Below are 20,516 nucleotides of genomic sequence, written 5' to 3'. Positions count from 1 at the left end.
GCATAGCAACATTTTCTGGGGGGAAATTACAGCCTTTGGAGTAAAAAAAGTTTTACAATTGGGTGAAGTTGTATGTAGTTGTTTTAAATCTGATGGTAAAAGATTGGTATAATACTGGTTATACTATTGAATTTGTAAATTTGCTTACCTTTTTATATTGAAAGGATATTACATTTTTATTTAAATATTAGAATATTAGGCTGTGCAGACATTTTCTAGGCTATTTAGAAGCTACTTATTTTCTAAACATATGCAAGGGTCTTATTTTCTGCTTTACTATTCTAAAGGGTTTATTCAACACAGCATACCATTAAAAAGATAAAGTCAATGAGACATATTCCATGTAAGACTAATGACATCTGAATGTATCTTATTTACCTTTTAAATCTATAACTAATAGATTTGTGTGGTTCAATTTGCACCAACTTAGATTCATTCCATCTCAGTAGGAGAAGCTTACTGACACTGGTCCTAGTTATTATTTAGATAAGAGACCACAATGAACTGAAATATTGGAAAAACTTTTGAGAAATAAAGCACAGGCCAATACCATTGGTTAAAAAAAAACACCTCAGCATAGATTTGAAGATTCAACTTCAAGATGAATTTATGCCTACATCTACTTTATCTGCCATGGCTCCTGTACTTTATAAATTACCACCCCACATATGTATGAGAACAGAGAATAATTCAAAATGTGATATATAATTCTATGAAGATCTCTAAGAATTTGTGCATACATGCTAATTTCTGGTTTTATTAAGCAAGATTATTTAACACATGCAATATTTACTAACAGCTAAGCTACATCAGGAATGGTAAAGGCGGTGACAATGGGAGGAGATAGTACTCCCTGTAAGCCATGTGTAATACCAATAAGTTTTATTATGTAATGGGTAATGGAAGGTGGGGGATATGACAGTGTCATATATCACTGAGCAAATTTGATTTTAAGTGAAAATGTAAAGCATTATGTATTATGTACAATTTACTTAATAGCAATGCAACATATTCAGAATAACATGACAGGCCATTAATAAATAGAATTTACTATAAGACTATATCCTTAGAACGTTGTAGTAGAACTCCAGTCCAAAGCTATAATTTTAACTACTTTCTGTAAATATGTTTTTTTCCAACCAATTTCATTAAGAATTATACATGTAACAAATAAAAGTCAATACGAAGTACAAAAGTTACAAACAAAAAATACAAAAATGGAAGTGGGGATTAAAAAGGAGGGGAAAAGGGAAAAAAATACTTTTCTTTGCCCATAGCTCATATCTTAAGTAAGGAAACCAAAAGCAAAATGCTACATAAATCAATATTTACCAGCAAAAGTCCTATAAGGGCAACCAGATATACAGTAACTTTTTTCTTCTTTTAACCCTGATCAAACAAGCCAAAAGCCCATCTTATACATCTTCCTAGATTTTTTAAAAAATCTTTGTGGTCTTGAAATAATGGGCATTTTTGAAAATAGTTTGCTGCTTATTTGTATTTCAAGGCTTTAGAACTTTAACAAGTTTCTCTTGATCCATAAGTAAAATTTATCCTTTTGTCACCTCTAAAAAAAGTCCTTCCCAGTCTTAGCAGAATCTTAGCCAGAGGAGAAAAAAAATATCCAAATCAATTTTCTGATGTAGTATATTTTTATCTCCTTTAGGGAATAAGTCGTCCATCAGAACCAGTTATATCCCTTTAAATTAGTTTCATAAACATCCATTGCAGCTTGTTCTTGTTTTATAACTTCATAAGGACATGTTCTGTCAATTTCATGAAGTATCTGATCCAGGCTGTCTAAAAACTTGGCTGAAAGATATTCAAAGTTTGCACTAAGGATTTCTCTTTATTCTTTGTTAAGAATGATGAATTAAGAACATAGGGTAATATTCTTCCAGTAACAGATCAAAATATCACTTTCTTCAGATCAGCCAATAGTATTTTTGATAAATAATAAATTCATTACTTATTAAGGTACAATGTAATATTCTGGCAAGCACCTGAATATGAGAGTTAAGCTGGAACTACTATAAATTCTAAAAATATCATTATTAAAGCAATTAACATTTTGAAAATGGAAAAACATTTTGAGGGATAAAGTGGACTGTTACATGCTAAGGAAAACATAATTTCACATGCTATAAAAATATTTACTTCACAAAAGAGTATAGCATCTATATCATTTTATTTTCAAAGTGACAGTTTAAAGATATTTTTAAAATCACATTTTGTTAATAATTAAATGATGCAAACACTTTGAATACAAAATGCTTCAAACTATTACAGATGAACAGCTGTATTATTTCTCTTAAAATACTGTGCTCTGATTCTGAATTATCTAAGCGTATTTAGCTGCATCAGTAAAATATGATCCATTATTCTTGCTTCCGTTTTCTGGACTCCATTTTAACTACTATATGTTATAGTTTATTGACATATCCAGTTTTTGTGTATTTATGCAAAATTTAAAATTGTTTCCTGCCAATTAAAGTAGAAAACAGAAAACAGAGTTAATGACGAGATGGCATTCAATTATTCTTTGATGAAATTCTTTTGTGTTCTATTTATAGAACCATAAATGTTTAGCATTTGGCTATATATGAAAATGTTCTGAATGTTGAGCTTTTAACTCAAAAAAAGACAGAAGTGTAACATCTGCTTCCAGCAGATATAGCTTGAATTCAGATTATTATGCATAATGTGACTACTGGAAACTGTCTTCTTTGCTTAGAACAGTGGTTCTCAACCTGTGGGTCGGAGCCCCTTTGGGGGTCGGACGACCCTTTCACAGGGGTCGCCTAAGACCATCGGAAAACACATATTTTCGATGGTCTTAGGAACCGAGACACCAATTTTATGCTTGGGGGGTCACCACAACATGAGAAACTGTATTAAAGGGTCGCGGCATTGGAAAGGTTGAGAACCACTGGCTTAGAACTCTACCTATAGCCTCCTCTAGTTTTGGAAAATCTCTAATTTTGGATGATTCTGCTGAATGGCACTTATTGTACAGGAAACAATGGGAGAAGATTACTCAATATCGGAAAATAAAGGAGGAATATGTAGTTTAAACAGTGAAGGAAATATTCAAGTGGTTCCTAAGAATCTGTATTGGGAATAATTAATTTTAAGAGGCAATTTGGAACCAGTACACAATAAATGCACAATGTCTTTAGAATTAGTGTCCTAGTTTTTTTCCTTGAAAACATTAAATTCAAAACTGCTGTACTGCAAAACACATACAACCTCCACTATTATAATACATGAGATGAATGGCTATCATGTAAGCCATTTTGTAAAAAGAAAATGTAGCCATTTATACAAATGCTTATGGTCAATTTTCAAAATTCCAAATGTGTCAAAAAGATAGTATTTGTGGACACTGCTCAATTATACACAATGATATAAAAACTGAAGAATATTGTGAGGAATGTCCAAACTGAATGCATAATTTAAAAACTGGCTGTGTCATTTAAAGTCAATATGTATATAACAAAACAAAGACACAAAACCCAGTTACATATCTACTCCACAACCAAAAACGTTATTTCAAAGAAAATATCAACTGTCTGGCAAGTGAAAATGACGGGAAAAAAATTGTTAAGGATTTTTAGGACAGGGATAAAAATAGCAGTTTTGTAAATCTGTATAACAGACGAAAATGAAAGATTATATAGAATTTTGAGAACTATTTCTCAAATCACATGTAAAAGTGCTGTTAAAATTATCCCCTTAAATTAAGCTACTGAAATGACTGAAAGCTTTGAGTGAAATCCAGTAGTGGAAGAGAAAATGCTCGTTTATTCAGATGCTCTTGTTTCTCTTGTACTATTTAAATTAATCTTCCATTATTAATTTGTTTCTGACTCATATTGGTGAATATCAGAATTCTGCTAAAATTTTGGATAGATTTTGCATGTTTGAACTTCTTTAAAAGGGGAACATTTTGTAGAAGGTATTACTCATTTATCTTGCCTTGATGCTGGCAAAGTTGTACCAACAGTATGTTTATATACACACACCCTTACTGCCCAAAGAAAATTCCTAGCACTTATCTCTGTCCAGCCCCTCTCCTTTACCTAGTTCATATCAATACAAATAAAAGATAGATAGATAGATGGATAGGTAGGTAGATAGAAAATATCAAAAATGGACACAAGTGAACGTTAGAACTCCTTGTTCACTTCTGAGCACAGGACCACTAAAATATCACAATTCACTTAACTGTTCCTAGGAGTTAATGAAAAAAATATTAATACACTAACATTTATTTTAGTAGGGACCTGTTGTGTATCTCCAGATCCTACAAAATTTATAGAAGCAGTTTACTGGAAATACACAGTGTGTGAATCTGCCTTAATTATGTTTGGCCTACCATGTCTGCTAGATAAAGAAACCAAAATCTTGAAATTTTCATTACGTCATATATTTTTCTACATTTATGAAAGATACTGAATCAATGTGAATTTAGTAACAAAACTGCCCATTTTAATAATTTAATGCTAATTTAATTCAAAATGGGTTTTACTAGTTTCATTCTCTCTCCACCTTTAGCTACTAAAAAAAGCCGAACATACTTTTACTATATAAATAAGGAAGATCCAAATTTTAATAGATTAAGTGATATTCAGAGGTGTAATTTAAAATATAATTGATGAATTTCAGGTGTAAAATTACAAACACTTGTCACAAAGTAGCAGTTTCAAAAACTCTTTTATCAAGTGTCCTAGCTAGCTGTAACACATGAAAAATAACAAAAAGCATAAGAGGCCTAGTGGCCTTAGCTAGAGACATCTATTGTAATACAATACACACACTGTAGAGATTGTTCTTTATTTTTGATAAGAACTTAATGGAGATGGCTTATTTAGTTCGCTGAAGATTTCCATATTCCATATTACAATTTTAAAACTATATAAACTCATATTTCATATTTCTAAACCAACCATCTCCCTCACAGAAGGGCTCTGCACAGTGTACAATATAACTGATAAATAAAACATATAAAAATTAACATTAAAGTTAAATTAGGGTTAACATTTTAAAATTTTAAAACACTTTGAAATTCATATCATTTCTGAATAGAAAAACTTATTCTCAGATGAAATAGAGGCACAATTCTAAAGTCAGTTTTTCTGCACTCCTACTATAGCATAATATATAAAGGTACTGTGCTGTGAATTGCATAACTTGTTAATCTTGCTTTTGCTACAAATACAGAGCTCTTACCTATAATATAATAGTAATAATATTGACTTATTTTATATAGTTGTTGCAAAGATAAGTCTCCGAGTTCCTCTGTTAATCACAAACAAGTAAATATTACTGCTATTACTTTCATTCTCCCATCAGATTATCAGTAGGCCATAGTTTTGCCCTCAATATTCCCAGCTACAGACCACTGACTTTTATGGATACATATTCCAGTTCTTTAAATACAGATTCCAGAATTTTTAACCTTCTTTGCCACTTATGTAAAACAATCTTTTTTTGTGATTCTAGCAAATCAGACTTCAAATGCACTGTATGACAATATGAGGCATTAATGGCATCTAAGCAACTGCTTATATTTTGCATAGTTACTGGATTTTATTCCTTATCTTTAAGAATGTGTTAGTATATAGCGGAATTAGTTTTCATAGATTTCCTCATAAGATTGATAAAAATATATTTAAATCTATTAGTGATCACATTATGCCTCTATATAAGATTAAAATATAATTTAGATCTACTGAATAAACTCATGTTTAAAGCAGTTTTAAAATATGAACATATTAGATAAACTATATTCAGCTTATGTTCATAATAAGCTATTCTATTCTTTAAATGAAAGAATAAAAGGAAAAGACAATTGATGAGTGCATCTAGAGTAGTCTAGCACTGCAGAGGGAAATAAAGAGCAAAATATTAAACATAATTATATTTCAAAAGAAGTAACCATGGGGAAGCAAAACAATGTAATTTGCAAGTTACTAAGTATTTCTAAAAATATTTAGTTTAGCCTCACCAAAACCTCTAATTTTGAGGAACACGAGCAAAATCTATACACTGCACTGTGTCTAAGTACCACACACTATTTATTTACATGGCCTTCTTATGCATATGTGTCATTCATGTAAAGAACAACTGATGACAACATGGAAACAATGTATATTCCAAAGTCTCTAACAACAAGAAACCATGACTGGATATTTCTTATATTTCTGAAATTTTATGAGCTCCTTTTAAAAATATGAATGAGCTTATGACATGGAATTTAGCACTGGCATTTTTTTCCTCAGGACTTCTTAATAGTTTATATAACTGCATAATATTTTCCGTATTATTCTCTGTCCCCTTTTTAATACAGCTTTACATCAGCAGTGGCCTGAGTATGTTCAGCAGAAGAGGCTACATCCCAGGTACCACAATTCTAGACAATAAGAATACCATGGTTGGAAGCAGTGAAAATGTAGACAGAAACTCATAGAAATTTGTGAGGGAAATTTTATGCAACAGGTGTGATATGACAGCCTTAAGATTGCCACCAAAAGAACAGAATTTATAATATTACAAATAGATATTATCAAATACTTTGTTTCGTAAACACTTTATTTAATTCAGGTGATGAACACTTGCAATACTCCTTTTCTACTTTAGAACTAAACTTTTAGACACACAAGTAAATCTAAATTGGCTAACATTTCTAAATTAAAGTCTGAAAAAGTTATCTGACATTTAGGGTTTTGTTTTGTTTTTTAAGGTAACAATTATTCCATCGTGACTAACCTGGCTCTCCAAAATTAATTTTCTCAGAAGTGCATGTTTTAAAACTTCCTTGGTTAGCTGCATGTGGCATCCAGTCCACTGCCAATATGTCAGAATCTCTGATCATCATGCAAATAGATAAACAAAGTGTCCCACAGTTTTTTACTTTTCATTTTCAGAAGATGAGGACAGAAGCAATAGAAGGCAACAACACTAGACCTAATGCTCCTCTGCTGACTCAACGGTACCCAAGGATGGTCACTAAAGATGGGCATAGCACGTTCCAGATGGATGGTGCCCAAGGAAAAGGAATTGCATACTTAAAAGACGCTTGGGGAATACTAATGGATATGCGCTGGAGATGGATGATGTTGGTATTTTCGGCTTCTTTTGTCCTCCATTGGCTTGTTTTTGCAATTCTCTGGTACTTCTTAGCTGAATTGAATGGAGATCTGGAGATTGATCATGATGCCCCACCTGAAAACCATACTATTTGTGTAAAGTACATCACTAGCTTTACAGCTGCTTTTTCCTTTTCACTGGAGACACAGCTCACAATCGGTTATGGCACAATGTTCCCAAGTGGAGACTGTCCAAGTGCAATTGCTCTACTTGCTATACAAATGGTACTGGGTCTAATGCTGGAGGCTTTTATCACAGGTAAATAGATGTTACTTCATAACTAAGTGTTTCAATGGTGTGGTTCATATGAAAATTTTGTTGTGAAGTTAGAAAAGAGAAAGAAGGAAAAGGCTGTGCTGCTGACTATTAAAAAATTATTTTCAGAACAGCTTGACAAGCTATATTTCCATTTAATGTTAGTAAAATAATAGTACAAAGGATTTTAAATTAGCAGTGTTATCTATTGTACAGATGGGGTCCGCCCCCACAGAATTAAATGGTTTTAAACTAACAAGATGCAAAGCAGCTGTACAAACAAAGTAAATCCTACTTAGTTCAATAAGACATTTCTCTGTAAATATGCTTACTACATTTTTTTTAATCTAAAAGGATGGTTATACATACTGAGTTATTTTGAACCCAGTATGTACTGCAATATAGGCAAGCATTTTTCTATAAATTATATTGCATAGCTATATATTTTTTGGTCAGTATCTGTAATTATCTATTATACATATATTCATTGTAAATACACATATGCATTTATAATAATATAAAATGAAACAATAAATAGAAAAATAAAAATTTCATATTACTTATAATTAAACAATGATTTATCATAATAAAATTTATTGCAACACAAATCTTTTGAGAGATGATACAAACATTAGCTTTAAAAATTACATCATAGGAAATAATAGCTCTTGTCCTAAAAATAAATATTAACCTATTTTAATCAACATTTAAAATTGATATTTATATTATTCTGCTTCAAATAATATGATATACTTATTTGTGCTTCATTTCTATCAACCTGCACCAAAAAAATCGCATCTACATGCATGATCTATATTTAAATTATCTTTTTATCTAGGTGCATTTGTAGCAAAAATTGCCCGACCAAAGAATCGAGCTCTATCCATCCGGTTCACTTATCTTGCAGTGGTGACACACAAAGAAGGAAAGCCATACTTAATGTTCCAAGTGGCTAATACTCGCCCAAGTCCACTCACCAGTGTTCGGATCTCTGCAGTTCTTTATGAAGAACGTGAAACTGGTCAACTGCATCAAACTACTGTGGATTTTCATTTGGATAGCATAACTTCTGAAGAGTGCCCATTTTTTATTTTTCCCTTAACATATTACCATTCTATTACACCATCAAGTCCTCTAGCCATTCTTCTACAAAGGGAGGCTCATCATCACTTTGAGCTAGTAGTCTTTCTTTCAGCCACCCAAGAAGGCACAGGGGAAACATGTCAAAGGAGGACATCCTATCTCCCATCAGAGATTGTATTATATCATCACTTTGCCTCTATGCTCGCTCGTGGTGCCAAAGGGGAGTATCAAATCAAAATGGAAAATTTTGATAAAACAATTCCAGAACTTCCAGCAACAGACACTAAAAGTTCAAAAAGGACTGAAATGGAGATTCGCATCAATGGACAGCACATTGACAGCTTCCAAATCTGTGAGACACAGATGACAGAATAAACTCTGAATGTGTGCCACTTTTTAAACACAACGAAATGCCACTATCACATCAATGCTGTCTTTATCCTCTCTAGTTTCTCATGTTTGTTTTATTCTATGAGTACCTTCGACTTCAGAACAATGTGCAGAACAACGAGCATATTATCCATTGTACTGGATGAGCCACTAAGAACTGCACAAAAAAGTCAGGGACAAGAACCATTGCACAAATCCTTAGAAAACAACAATAACAAAAACACTTCCTGCCAAATTCAATGGACTATAATTAAAACTGCACTGACCTAAGATAGAAGACTGTTAAATCCAGAGAGTTGTTCAAGGAATTAAATGACATGAGAGTAAATACTATGGAAAAATGGGCACAACTTTATTAAAGATATCTCCTCTAAAAAGAATGGTCACCTGAAATTCTCAAGTTCCCATAGGACCTCAAATTCACCTTTCCTTGCTATACAGTTACAACAGAATATGCTGATGCCTAAACATGCTATGAAGAATGTTGCTAGTATTTTCTGTGGCACTGAAATTGCAATCCTGCTGTGCTTGTTTATTAAGGAAAATCGCAAGCATTTGCCAAATCTCTTTGTTCCAGCAGCTAAGAACAAGTTCAACATCCCTAGGCAGTTTTGTGATGAAAATGAACGAGAAGAATTTTAAGACACACTGGACTCTAATACTTTGCATTGGGACATTAGCAGACAATAGGAAACATTGATCTGTATTCATAATTCTTCTGTCAAGAATAATTCTTCCTTTTCTGTCTTGAAAGATAATTCCGTCATCAGAAAGGCCTGCTATTTCCCACAATTATTTATCTTTTCATATTACTATGTTAAGTGCAGATAAACATTAGACTTGACAAAATAATTGTGCAAACATGAAATCTAATTACCAGACTTTCAGCATTAGACGTTATGCCAACTGATTCATGATTATTACCAGAACAGTTTATCAAAACTAATACTGTTGCTGTTTCTAAGTTTAAAAAAACCATTTGGTGGATTTTCAACTTTTTTTCAGCTGGAGAAGTCAATAAATTCCTATGTATACACACATAAGAAAGACTACAAAGCATAATCAGAACTTCCAAGTGCTTTTATGTAAAGGATGATTAAAAGATTCTTCTCAGAAGAACATGGTATAGGTTTTAATAGTTTTACTTTCAAATGGCTTCATTTCTAACTTACGGTTATGAAGAGTTTAGCTTTTATGCTCTTGAACTTGGATAAATGTATTTATATGTATATACTGGTGTTGCTGTTGAGATTTGTTTTATTGTTGCGATTTGTTACCAATTATAAAGTACTTTTTATGAAGCTTATTCTTATTCCCAAATCTAAGGAATGGGTTATACCTGACAATTATGGAAGCTATGGTCCACTGGGAACATGGTAGGGCTCTGGACAATTAATTAATTTCACAATTATATTAGCTGCCAATTCAAAGCTGCTAAGTTTTTAAAGCATATGAGGTCCAATATTTTACTAAGGTTATTAATGATATTCATGTATGTAATCTTAAGCGTAATCATACCATATTCTCAGGATGGAAAAATGTGTTTTACAATTGAAGAAAAGAGATGTGAGAGTCATGACAAACCATGCTTTAGAAAAAAATAATCTGGAATATCATCACAATATACCACTAAACTCATGTTCTCTTACAATGTTTTGGAAGTAATTTTGCCCTTATCTGTGCTGAGATTTTAATCTTTTCATTTACTGAGTACTGTGATTATGGCTTAGCTCAATGCAGAAACCAAACAGCAATAGTAATTATCACTTTGAAAATTCATTAAATTGCATTTGTCTTTACCTTTTTATCTATCATTTTAAACAACTGTCTCCCTTCTACAATGTAGTGAATATGAAAGCTTTTCCTTTTGATCTATGTGCTCAATTTCTATCAAATTCCATCTTAACTATACTAATTTTATAATATTTAAATTTTACATTTCTAATATATAGATATGTACAATAAAACAAATGCAAACTTTCAATCTACAAGTAAACAGTCAGATAAAATGTCATATGCTTCCAAATTCAAGTAGAAGCATTAATTTTATTTGCCTCAAAAGTCTTTTACAATTTAAATATTAGTTAACAAAAGCAACTTGCTCTTGTAATGCAACATTAGCAATTTGAGATACTGTTAAAAGTTTTTGTAGTAAAGTGCTTATGTTGAAAACAAAATAAACTTTTGGTTGGCCAATTTCAGCATTACCAAATACAAATGGCATTCAGATTTCAAACATAAAGTGATAATTCTAATTCTAACATCAGCTTTACTAATCCCAGTTATACTCTACCTTGAATGCATTCTTTCTAATTTTCATTCTCCCTAAGAGGAAATCAGTAATTTCTCCCGCAATCCTGTCTCCATTTCAGCCCCTTGTTTTCATTGGTAATTCTTACAATTCATTAGATTTTAAAGTATTCTTGGACCTCCCAGTACTGACTTTCATTCATGTATAATTATTAATGGAAAAATCCTCCTGCATCTTTTACGTAATATGGTTCTTGGTCCAGTATTTATTCTAGAAACTTTAGGAATGATTTTTTTTTTAAATCAGATGTTGAACTGAATATTTCCTTTGTTCAGTTTCTCAAATTAATATATATATATAAAATATTTGTAAGCTCTATATTTGATTAACAAACAAATGCCATATGGGTTGAAAACTCCTTTTATTAGAACTATAGTAACAGAACCTTAAAAGTATGAATGTGCTTTTCTCTCTCCTCCCTCACTTTAGTGTCATATAAATTAGGGAGGGGCTGTCTGAGATATTTTCTTAAATTTGTTTCTTGGAATTGGTTCAATCTGTGCTTGTCTGAGCATTATCTTAGTAATGGATCTTCCTGTTGTCCTTCAAGGGTATTCTCCCTTTGCCTTTCCTCTTTTATTTATTTTTTAGCATAGCTATTACTTCTGTGAGAGATCAGGCTGAGAGAGAATGACTTGCTCACAGTCATCCAGTGACTTTCATGGCTTAGAGATGACTAGAATGTAACATACTCCAGTAATAAGAATCAGTGCAACTCTGTCCCCCAAACAGACTCTTCTCGGTTTTTTTTCAAATGACAATATACAATTTATATAAATGCTTCGAAACGTAACACTCCCCAATTTGGGAAGGCTTCAAAATATGTGCCCAGATGGAAAGGTTTTTTGCATAAGGAAACTATTCCTGGGTTGGATAATTTCATATTCAAATATATGAATTTAAGTAACAACTACTGACTACAGAGAGTATCGACTGTTATACCTCTAAAGTTTTCAAAGAAAAGGTCCTACATACCTGGTTCTTTTCTGCCTGTTTTTTCAAACCTTCTGTCTCCTCTAAAAAAATTAGAAAAACAAATATACAAGAATGCTTTTTTAGGAGAAATGCTTCATTTTCACAACTTAAAAGAAAATTCAAACTAGAAATCCAAGAATGTATGGAGACAGAATAATGAAAACCGTTCTGGAGATAACTTATTAAAACACTTGCATTATTATCAATTTGTTCAATATTTAGTTATATTAAACAGGTTCTTAGAATTAATTCATATTATCAATACATTTATCCCATTTTACTGCACATTAATGCATAACATGCTTGTTTGTGTTTTCTGCATGCTTTTATAAGATCAAATGTAACCAATGTGAACAGAACTCCCCACCAATTACTCTTTTCTCCTTATATTTAAATTATATATGATTCAATTATTTTCTCCCATAATGTTGTTCTCCCATAATTGTTTGTCCCTTTGCACTACCAATTCACATGACATTTTTCCAATGCCACAGATATATCTACTATTGAAACAAATCTAAAGCCCTTTTGAGTTAACATGCTGTTCTGTTTATTGAATATCAATATACAGTAGATTTCCAGGATACACAAGAACCAACACTATTAGCAAGTTGAATTCTTGTTCATGCTCTTGGATAAACATGAAAGTAAGTACTAATCTATGTTCCTCAGAAAACCATAACTAATATAATTTCTAAGGAATAATATTTTAATGTAATTTTCTAAATCACCAATACTACATAATACCTTCCATTTTAATATAGTTATTTAAGTAATATTTTGTATCTTGTTAAAGCAATATATTTTACAAAATAATCTGGACCTCATGATTCCATACTTCTCGAGAATAGTAAGAATCTTAGTGCTATTTTATTACAAAACAATTTTATTATTAATAGAGCATCTTCTACCAGTTCTAAATCTAAAATTCATTCATTTCTTCACTTGTAATTTGAACAGTAGTAAAATTACTCAGTATAATATACATTAAAAGTACAAAAGTTGTAATAAAATAAAGTGTATTTTTATATATACAAATAGAGACAAACACTGGTCACATTCTGATTTAATATTTTAAGAAATATATTCTTAGAAATAAATCTGACCGAGGCATAAACATCAAAGCACAGCCAGGACTGCTCCATTAAAAATGCAAACAATTTCATTAGACTGTATATGATTTTAGAATTACCTTTCCTCCCAGCTCTGTGACCTATGCATTTCTCTGCCCCCTCCTCTTCCAAATCCACCTTCCACATCGTCAAAACTTCTTTGGTAGAAAGCACTTTCTCCTCGACCTCTGCCTAAAAAATAAAACAGAAATGTTTCCTCATTATCTTTAACAATTTTCAAAACTGAATTCAAATATTCTTTTGGAAGATATAGAGATGAGACATATTAAAAGGTACAAATGTTATATGTCCCTACCAAATTTAGCAGAGGAAGGATGTGAAAATATAGTTCATCTCCATCATCCATTACATTTTTCTACACAAGTTTTCCTTAATTTGGTGCTTTCTGGAGATAGGGGCTCAGCTCTTAGTAGTGTCCATTTATTTGAAAGGCACTCAAATTGGGAAAGTGTGCCATAGATTCCCTATCTAACCTACACAGAGTCTATTGATTTCTTTGCATATTCTTCATATAGATACAGAACTCTCAACTCCTTTTCTTTCAATCTAGTCATTTGTTGAATTCAATATTACCCAGCTAATCTACATGAGAGACAGTCAACCACTGGGCCATGACTGACAATTTATCAAAGAAAAGTATGTGTTGGCAATGTGACAGTGCTGAGATCTCAGCACTTCTCCCACTATGACTATCCATTTTAGTTTTATAAACATTTTCAATATATTACTCTTCCATTTCTCAAACCAAACATCCCATCTCATTCTTTTATCTCTGATGAAACAAGGAAGTAACGCCAAGTCCTGCAACATCAACATGCCAGCATATAAAGAAAACTTTGAAATCAACTTTCTTCTGCTTGACCTGATGTAACATTTATTATTTATTTTTAAAGAATGATAAAGCATCTTTTGTTATAATTGTGGTTCTGAGCACAATATGTTTAGAGAAAGAGGCAAGAAAATAAGCATGGGTGAGGATGGTTGCTGATCAATCATAGAAACACTCCTTAACGTAGAAGTAGGCAGATTCAATTATGGACTGAAGTGAGCAAGGTGGTGGTGCTGCAAGTTCACAGAAATTAGGACTTGGATTTTAAGCTATATTTCTTTTCCATTTTATAAATGTTAGACTTGTTAGATGGTTTAGAAAACATTTTATTTTCTGCTGGAAATTAGAGAGAAGCTGTCCTCCTATTATTAGGCAGTCTGCTGCCTAATTTCAGCAATTAAATACTTAGGGTGGGCACTAAAAGCTGCAAAAAAGGAGTGCAGCTTCATACAGCATAGCATTTGCAGGTTTTCACATTTCTAAACTTCTCATCTCTCTCAAAGGAGGACTTTGGGCAATGTACAACAAAATATCAGTATATAAAAATTAACATGTTTAAGAGCTAAAATAGCAGGTGGCTGAACTCAGAGTCTTAAGAAACCTGTACACTTTGACAGGCCCAATATGTTCAAACTGATTCCAGATAACCAGGCAAGACAGATCAGACATCTCCCCTAGACCGGCAACAAGGCCAACATCCAACTGTGAGAGAATATGAATAACTTTGGCAGATGCTGAGTACATTCTTCTGCACACTCCTGCAAGGGGTTCTCTGAGCCCCCTCTACCCAAGAGGGTAGTCACATGAAACAGGGCTGCAAGATGGCTGTCCACAGACAAAATAAATATGGGGAAATACTGATGCTTATCACCAAAAGGTAGGCCTTATAGTGGCTTTAACCCTTATCTGGTCAGGTTCATCTCCTGTAGAATGCCAGTAACATTCTACATTTTTCTTCTCTCATTTCATCTGCCTAAACCCTTCCATAAACCATGGGATGATCCAAAAGAGGGGATAGGTTGCATTGGTATAATCTGATTCAAGGCCTCAGTCACCATCTTATTCTGAAGTGGCGACCAACACTTCAGATTAATCATGCAACAGACCAATGGAAACACCCCCCATCTCCTTCTGAAACCCATCAGGGTCCATCAGTTACTGGGGGCAGACTGATCTAATGATCTGGCCTCTCTGTAGTGGATAGTGGTGCCAGAGAATCCCATGGTAAACAGGGTGGGATCTGATCATGACAAGGGGAAGATCAAAACCTCCCCCAATGTCAGATCTCATAAGCACAGCTCCGACAGGAATACCAGATCCTCATTTGGCCGGTTTTAGGTGACTATGCTACCCGATGACAGCAGAAATGGTTTATTTCCACATTACAACTGGAGCATTTAGGAATATGTTTACGACATTCCAGATATAAAGCCATTTCATTTTATTTCTAGACAGATCACATGTTTAATAGTACATTAGAACAATTGAGCATTGGCTAGAAACATTATGAATTACCCTTAGAACTATAGCACTCATTTTTTCGCATATTATAAATTTTTAACTTTCCATTACAAATATTTGGGGTAACATTCTCTGTGTTGGTTTATATTTATTATTTTTAACTTTTCATTTTTCTTTCATTCAAAACAGAAAAAAATCTATGGTATATTTATAGCAAAAATATCATTTAATTCTTTAAAAAACACATCATTTTGTTTATTAAATAATCTCACCTCGACCTCTAGAGGAACTTCGACCTCGAGGAGCCCCTACTACTGTTCCTCCTCCTCCTCCTCGTCCCATCAATCGTAGGACAGCAGCACTATTTACAGATAGTGAAAAATTTCTCTGCCAAAAGTAAGAAAGAAGTAACAAAAACATTTCTGAAGATATCATCAAATGAAATCATATTTCATACTCGACTCCAATATTATTCTGCAACTGAAGATACAGTGAAGCACCAAATCAATATTAGAGAAATAATGACAAAGCAAATGAATAATGACTGATGAACTATTAAACTTTTTTATTAAAAAATACTTTAAAGCGTTGAAATAAATTATTACACACAAAAAAGTAAATTAGAGGCCGTGTATAGAAGATAAAATATCAGTAAACAAACACAATGCATAATTATATTTAAAATTCATTGTTTCATTATTTGAATAATTAAATAATTGAACATACAAAACAAACTAATAATTGCAAATCACTGCAAAACTTAAAATATAGCTAATTTTTTAATATCACCACTATTAATCATTATCAGAAATTAATGCAAATAATCTTAGTTTTAAAAAAATGAAAGAAAGAAAAAATGCTAAAACATTAACTATGAACTGAAGAAGCTTCTTGAGAAGTGAAACATCTTCAAGGGGAAAAAAAAACCAAAGAAAGTCCAGTTGCCTTTTGAAAAAGCACCAGGTCAACCATGACCTGGATGACTGAGAATCTCCACAGACTAAAACACTAAATAAAAACAATACTGAGTGCTAGATTATTTGTACCCAAATGGTGGTCTCAGGTAGTCTTCAACTTACAACCATTCAATTAACAGGCATTTGAAGGTGCAATGGCACTGAAAAAAATGAACTGTGACCAGTCTTTACATTTACAACAGGGGTGTCCAAACTTGGGAACTTTAAGACTTGTGGACTTCAACTCCCAGAATTCTGGGAATTGAAGTCCACAAGTCTTAAAGTTCCCAAGTTTGGACACCCCTGATTTACAACCTTTGCAACATCCCCTTGGTCATGTGATCAAACTTAGGCATGTATTCACAATGGTTGCAGCTTTGGGGGAGGGGGAGGGGGGAATGTTGTCACGTGATCACTATTTGCAATCTTCCCAAGGGGTGTCTCATAAGTAAAGTCAAAGAGGGAAGCTGCATGATTTGCTTAACAGCCATGGTGATTAATGACCAAAACAAATAAAGTCATAAAATCAAGCATGACTCATTTAACAACCATATCGCTTAACAAATGAAGTTCTGATCCCAATTCTGGCCATAGGTTGAGTATTATCTGTACATCAAATTATTTATCAATATTAAAATGATTAAATTTATGGTTGTTTTCCTTCCATTGCCAATTATAAAAACAGCTAATTGTACAAGCTTCTAAAATAGAGTCTTTGAATCTAAAATAGATTCAGTGATAAGGGTACACACACAAAAATTTAAAATTCAATTACCACCATCCAATTATAAAGAAAGTTTATTTAGAAACAGTTACATATACATCAGCGGTCCCCAACCCCCAGGCCACAGCCCACTACTTCCGGTTTGCTCATAGGGTCATTTTTAGTCCTCCAGAGGCTTCAGGGATGCCTCCTGAAGGTCCATGAAGCCTCTGGAGGGCCTCCGGGAGGGGCCGGACGGGGGAGGCTGTTTTTGCCCTCTCCAGGCTCCTATAAAGCCTCTAGAGCCTGGGGAGGGCGAAAAAAGTATGCAAAAAATGGGAGGGGGGTCGTGCCTCTCATGAGCGCATGCGCACTGGGGGGGGTCGCATGTTGCATTATGGGTGCGGCACGCCATTGCATGACCCCCCTGCGCTCCCCCCCCCATTATGGCACATGAGCCAAGTAAAGGTTCACCATCGCTGCTCTAGACAGACTTGGGTGTTTTTGTTTCATGCAAAGTATCAGGATCATTCGTAAAGTTGCAGCATAGATTTATTCAAACCTGTACATAAGAATATGGTCAACTAATGGTCAGCACCAAATTGGCACTTCATAAAGGTCAACAGAATGCAAAAAGGGATGGACTTGGATCTCTTGTGGCAATGCAAAGACTCTAAAAGGAGAATACATTTACCTCTGTCCCCCGGGGTCTTCTCCTACATCTACCCTGTAAATACTTCTACTAACAGTAATGTCAGAATGAAAATGAAAATGATAATAATGTACTATAATTACTAAAATTATTGTTAAATATATAACTTCAGATTTAAATGTGAATCGTGTTGGTTATCAGAAAGGTTAAAAAAAATGAAATGAAATAAACAATGTCTAATATATACTCTGCATGTGTTTTCCCGAAAATAAGATCAGGTCTTATATTAACTGTCGCTCAAAAGATGCATTAGGGTTTGTTTTCCAATTAGATCTTATTTTTGGGAAAATATGGTACCAAATGTGTTTGTTTGACAATCTTAACAGAGAGTTATTTTTGGGTTAGGGCTTATATTACAAGCATCCTTAAAAATCATGCTAGGGCTTATTTTCCGGTTGGGTCTTATTTTTGGAAAGTGTGTGTGTGTGTGTGTGTGTGTGTGTGAGAGAGAGAGAGAGAGAGAGAGAGAGAGAGAGAGAGAGAGAGATATTCTTACCTTGTACTTTATCAGAATGAGACTGACTAAATACAACGAGTTAAATGTAATGTAATGAATGTAAAATCAGAACTACCATATATTTTTTACTCTGTGATACATTGTTTAAACAAGAAATTTTCTGAATATTTGAAAATGGCATTAAAGATTTTTTAGGTCAACACATACATTTGAAATATAATTTACAATTCTTTAATTTTAATATTGGCCAATATGAAATTTGATAAGTGACAGTAGATGTATTTAAATATATGGGGGGAATATTTAATTTTTAAATTGTAAAATATTAATGTGGTATATACTACCATGCATGATAATAAGGAAATGTTTTATAGCTGTTAATGTTTTATATTAACCTGAGTGCTAAATGTGCTATAATGAATAATCTACTTTTCTATCATTACATTCTCACAAAAATACCCATTTTTTTTTAAACTAACCTGTTCTTCTTCTGTAAAAGGTACTAGTGCCAAAGGTAGTAGGGGCTCCTCTTGTAGAATAGGTAGAAACTCCTTATCCAGAAGGTCTGAGGGTATCTAAAGGGGAAATTTAAAAAAAAGGAGAGGTTGCAGACCTGTAACAATAGAACTTTGAGTGGTCATCTACACCATCATACATATGGATTTTAATGCTGTACATCAACTTGTTGATACTATTTTAGAACAATTGAAAGTTTGAGGGAAACATGCCCCTGGCTCCCAGTGTGCATATCTCAACAATGTGATTCCTATTTTCTCCTGAGTTCTTAACAACTAACACAGCAGGTAAATAGGGAATAGAATAACCAACAGAAGAAAACATAAGCCATAGGGAGAAAGGTATATTATGTAACGTCACAGATGGCCACTCAGAGAGCTATAATTTCAGGTAACCAACTTATCCTTCTACTTTGTGGTCTTTGCTAACAAAATATGGATGAGTAGGAACCTTACTTGCTGGGAAAAAAGGCAGATATATAAGAAAGAAATAAGGTCATGGTCAATCCATGAAATATAATGTCTGTTTTTATTTGTATACCAAGTCAATAGTTTTTAAATAAGGAGAAGAGTTATCACAGAACGATTATAAAAGCTCTCTGGCAGAAAACTTATGGAGAACATGATTGCTGTATTGCTGTCCACTGTCTGTTTCCACTCTAACAATGGAACACTCAAAACTTGCCACAGAGGACTTACTTTTCAAACTATTTAGAAAATATGACAAAAATCCCATAACCATCTGCAATAGCTAGTTTCCATGGCTTACAGAAAGATCTTATCTAGTCTAGACAGAAAACCCTATACATCTTCAGACAGTAAAGAGAAATTTCTAGTAGAATAGTCAGTATTGAAAAGAAGAATGGAATAGAAATACCCAGATCCAACCGAAAAAGCAAAATCACTTGGACAATTAGGGTGAAGTACAGCAAATGCACGCATGCAGTACAGAGCATACTGGCAGAGAAATGGCAATCAAGAATGCCAGTGAGCCAGTTCAGCAGTCTGAGATTGAATGTTAAAGGGTCTGGACATACATAGATTCAAAACTACAGAAAGGTTCTCTTAATTGCCAGGATTGGTTACCTAAGCAAATATAGTTTGAGCAAACCTTTTAGAAACATTTAAGCTATTTGCTGAACATGGAAATCCCATCAACAAAATGGGAATCGAAGATGGCTCTTAAAGTCTGAAAAAAGGAACAGAAAAGCCGTCTATTTCCAGAGAATAGAAACTGGAGGATGTTTTGCAGCAAGCAAACAGCTGATCAATGTGCTTATCTGCAAAAGCCATAAAATAAGTACATTTCATCTACTAGAAACGAATGTTATCTGCTGCACACCAAGCAAAACAGGTTCTCTAGAATTTCCCTAATGTTGTAATAGGCCTGGCTAACATGAGAACCTGATACAGATGTCTTGATTCATAATACCACCGTAGAAAACCATTGCTGGCAACAAAATGCAAAATAAAATCTGTATTGTCCTTCTGCACCTATTCATACAGGAGACAATTCCTCTGGTTACAAAATTTAATGCTCTAATAGTTTTCTCTAAATATGAAGACATCTATCTGAAGTTTATA

General features: G+C 33.3%; 3 protein-coding genes across 5 annotated transcripts in view; 1 reads left to right on the top strand and 2 right to left on the bottom strand.

The window, feature by feature from the left end:
* Nucleotides 1-20,516, bottom strand: part of AIRE (autoimmune regulator) — a 178,411-nt gene that overhangs the window by 48,554 nt on the left and 109,341 nt on the right. The window lies entirely within an intron of this gene.
* The window catches only part of GIGYF2 (GRB10 interacting GYF protein 2), a 107,784-nt gene that overhangs the window by 51,759 nt on the left and 35,509 nt on the right, over nt 1-20,516 (bottom strand). For 2 of the 3 annotated variants that reach the window (XM_081955311.1, XM_081955310.1), the window contains exons 4-7: nt 18,897-18,992; nt 15,862-15,976; nt 13,359-13,470; nt 12,167-12,207 (exon numbers count right to left, since the gene is read on the bottom strand). In XM_081955311.1, the coding sequence (XP_081811437.1) occupies nt 12,167-12,207; nt 13,359-13,470; nt 15,862-15,976; nt 18,897-18,992 (364 nt within the window). The remainder of the gene's footprint in view (nt 1-12,166; nt 12,208-13,358; nt 13,471-15,861; nt 15,977-18,896; nt 18,993-20,516) is intronic. The other variant, XM_081955312.1, reaches the window with a different exon arrangement.
* On the top strand, nt 6,695-10,122 carry KCNJ13 (potassium inwardly rectifying channel subfamily J member 13). Its single transcript, XM_081955316.1, has 2 exons — nt 6,695-7,410; nt 8,246-10,122. Exons 1-2 carry the CDS (start codon nt 6,858-6,860, stop codon nt 8,863-8,865), a joined length of 1,173 nt encoding a protein of 390 aa, XP_081811442.1. The 5' UTR covers nt 6,695-6,857; the 3' UTR covers nt 8,866-10,122.

Source organism: Natrix helvetica (assembly GCF_964273705.1).
Source record: "Natrix helvetica genome assembly, chromosome: 5".
Taxonomy (NCBI): Eukaryota; Metazoa; Chordata; class Lepidosauria; order Squamata; family Natricidae; genus Natrix; species Natrix helvetica.
This window is presented reverse-complemented; position numbering and strand designations above follow the sequence as displayed.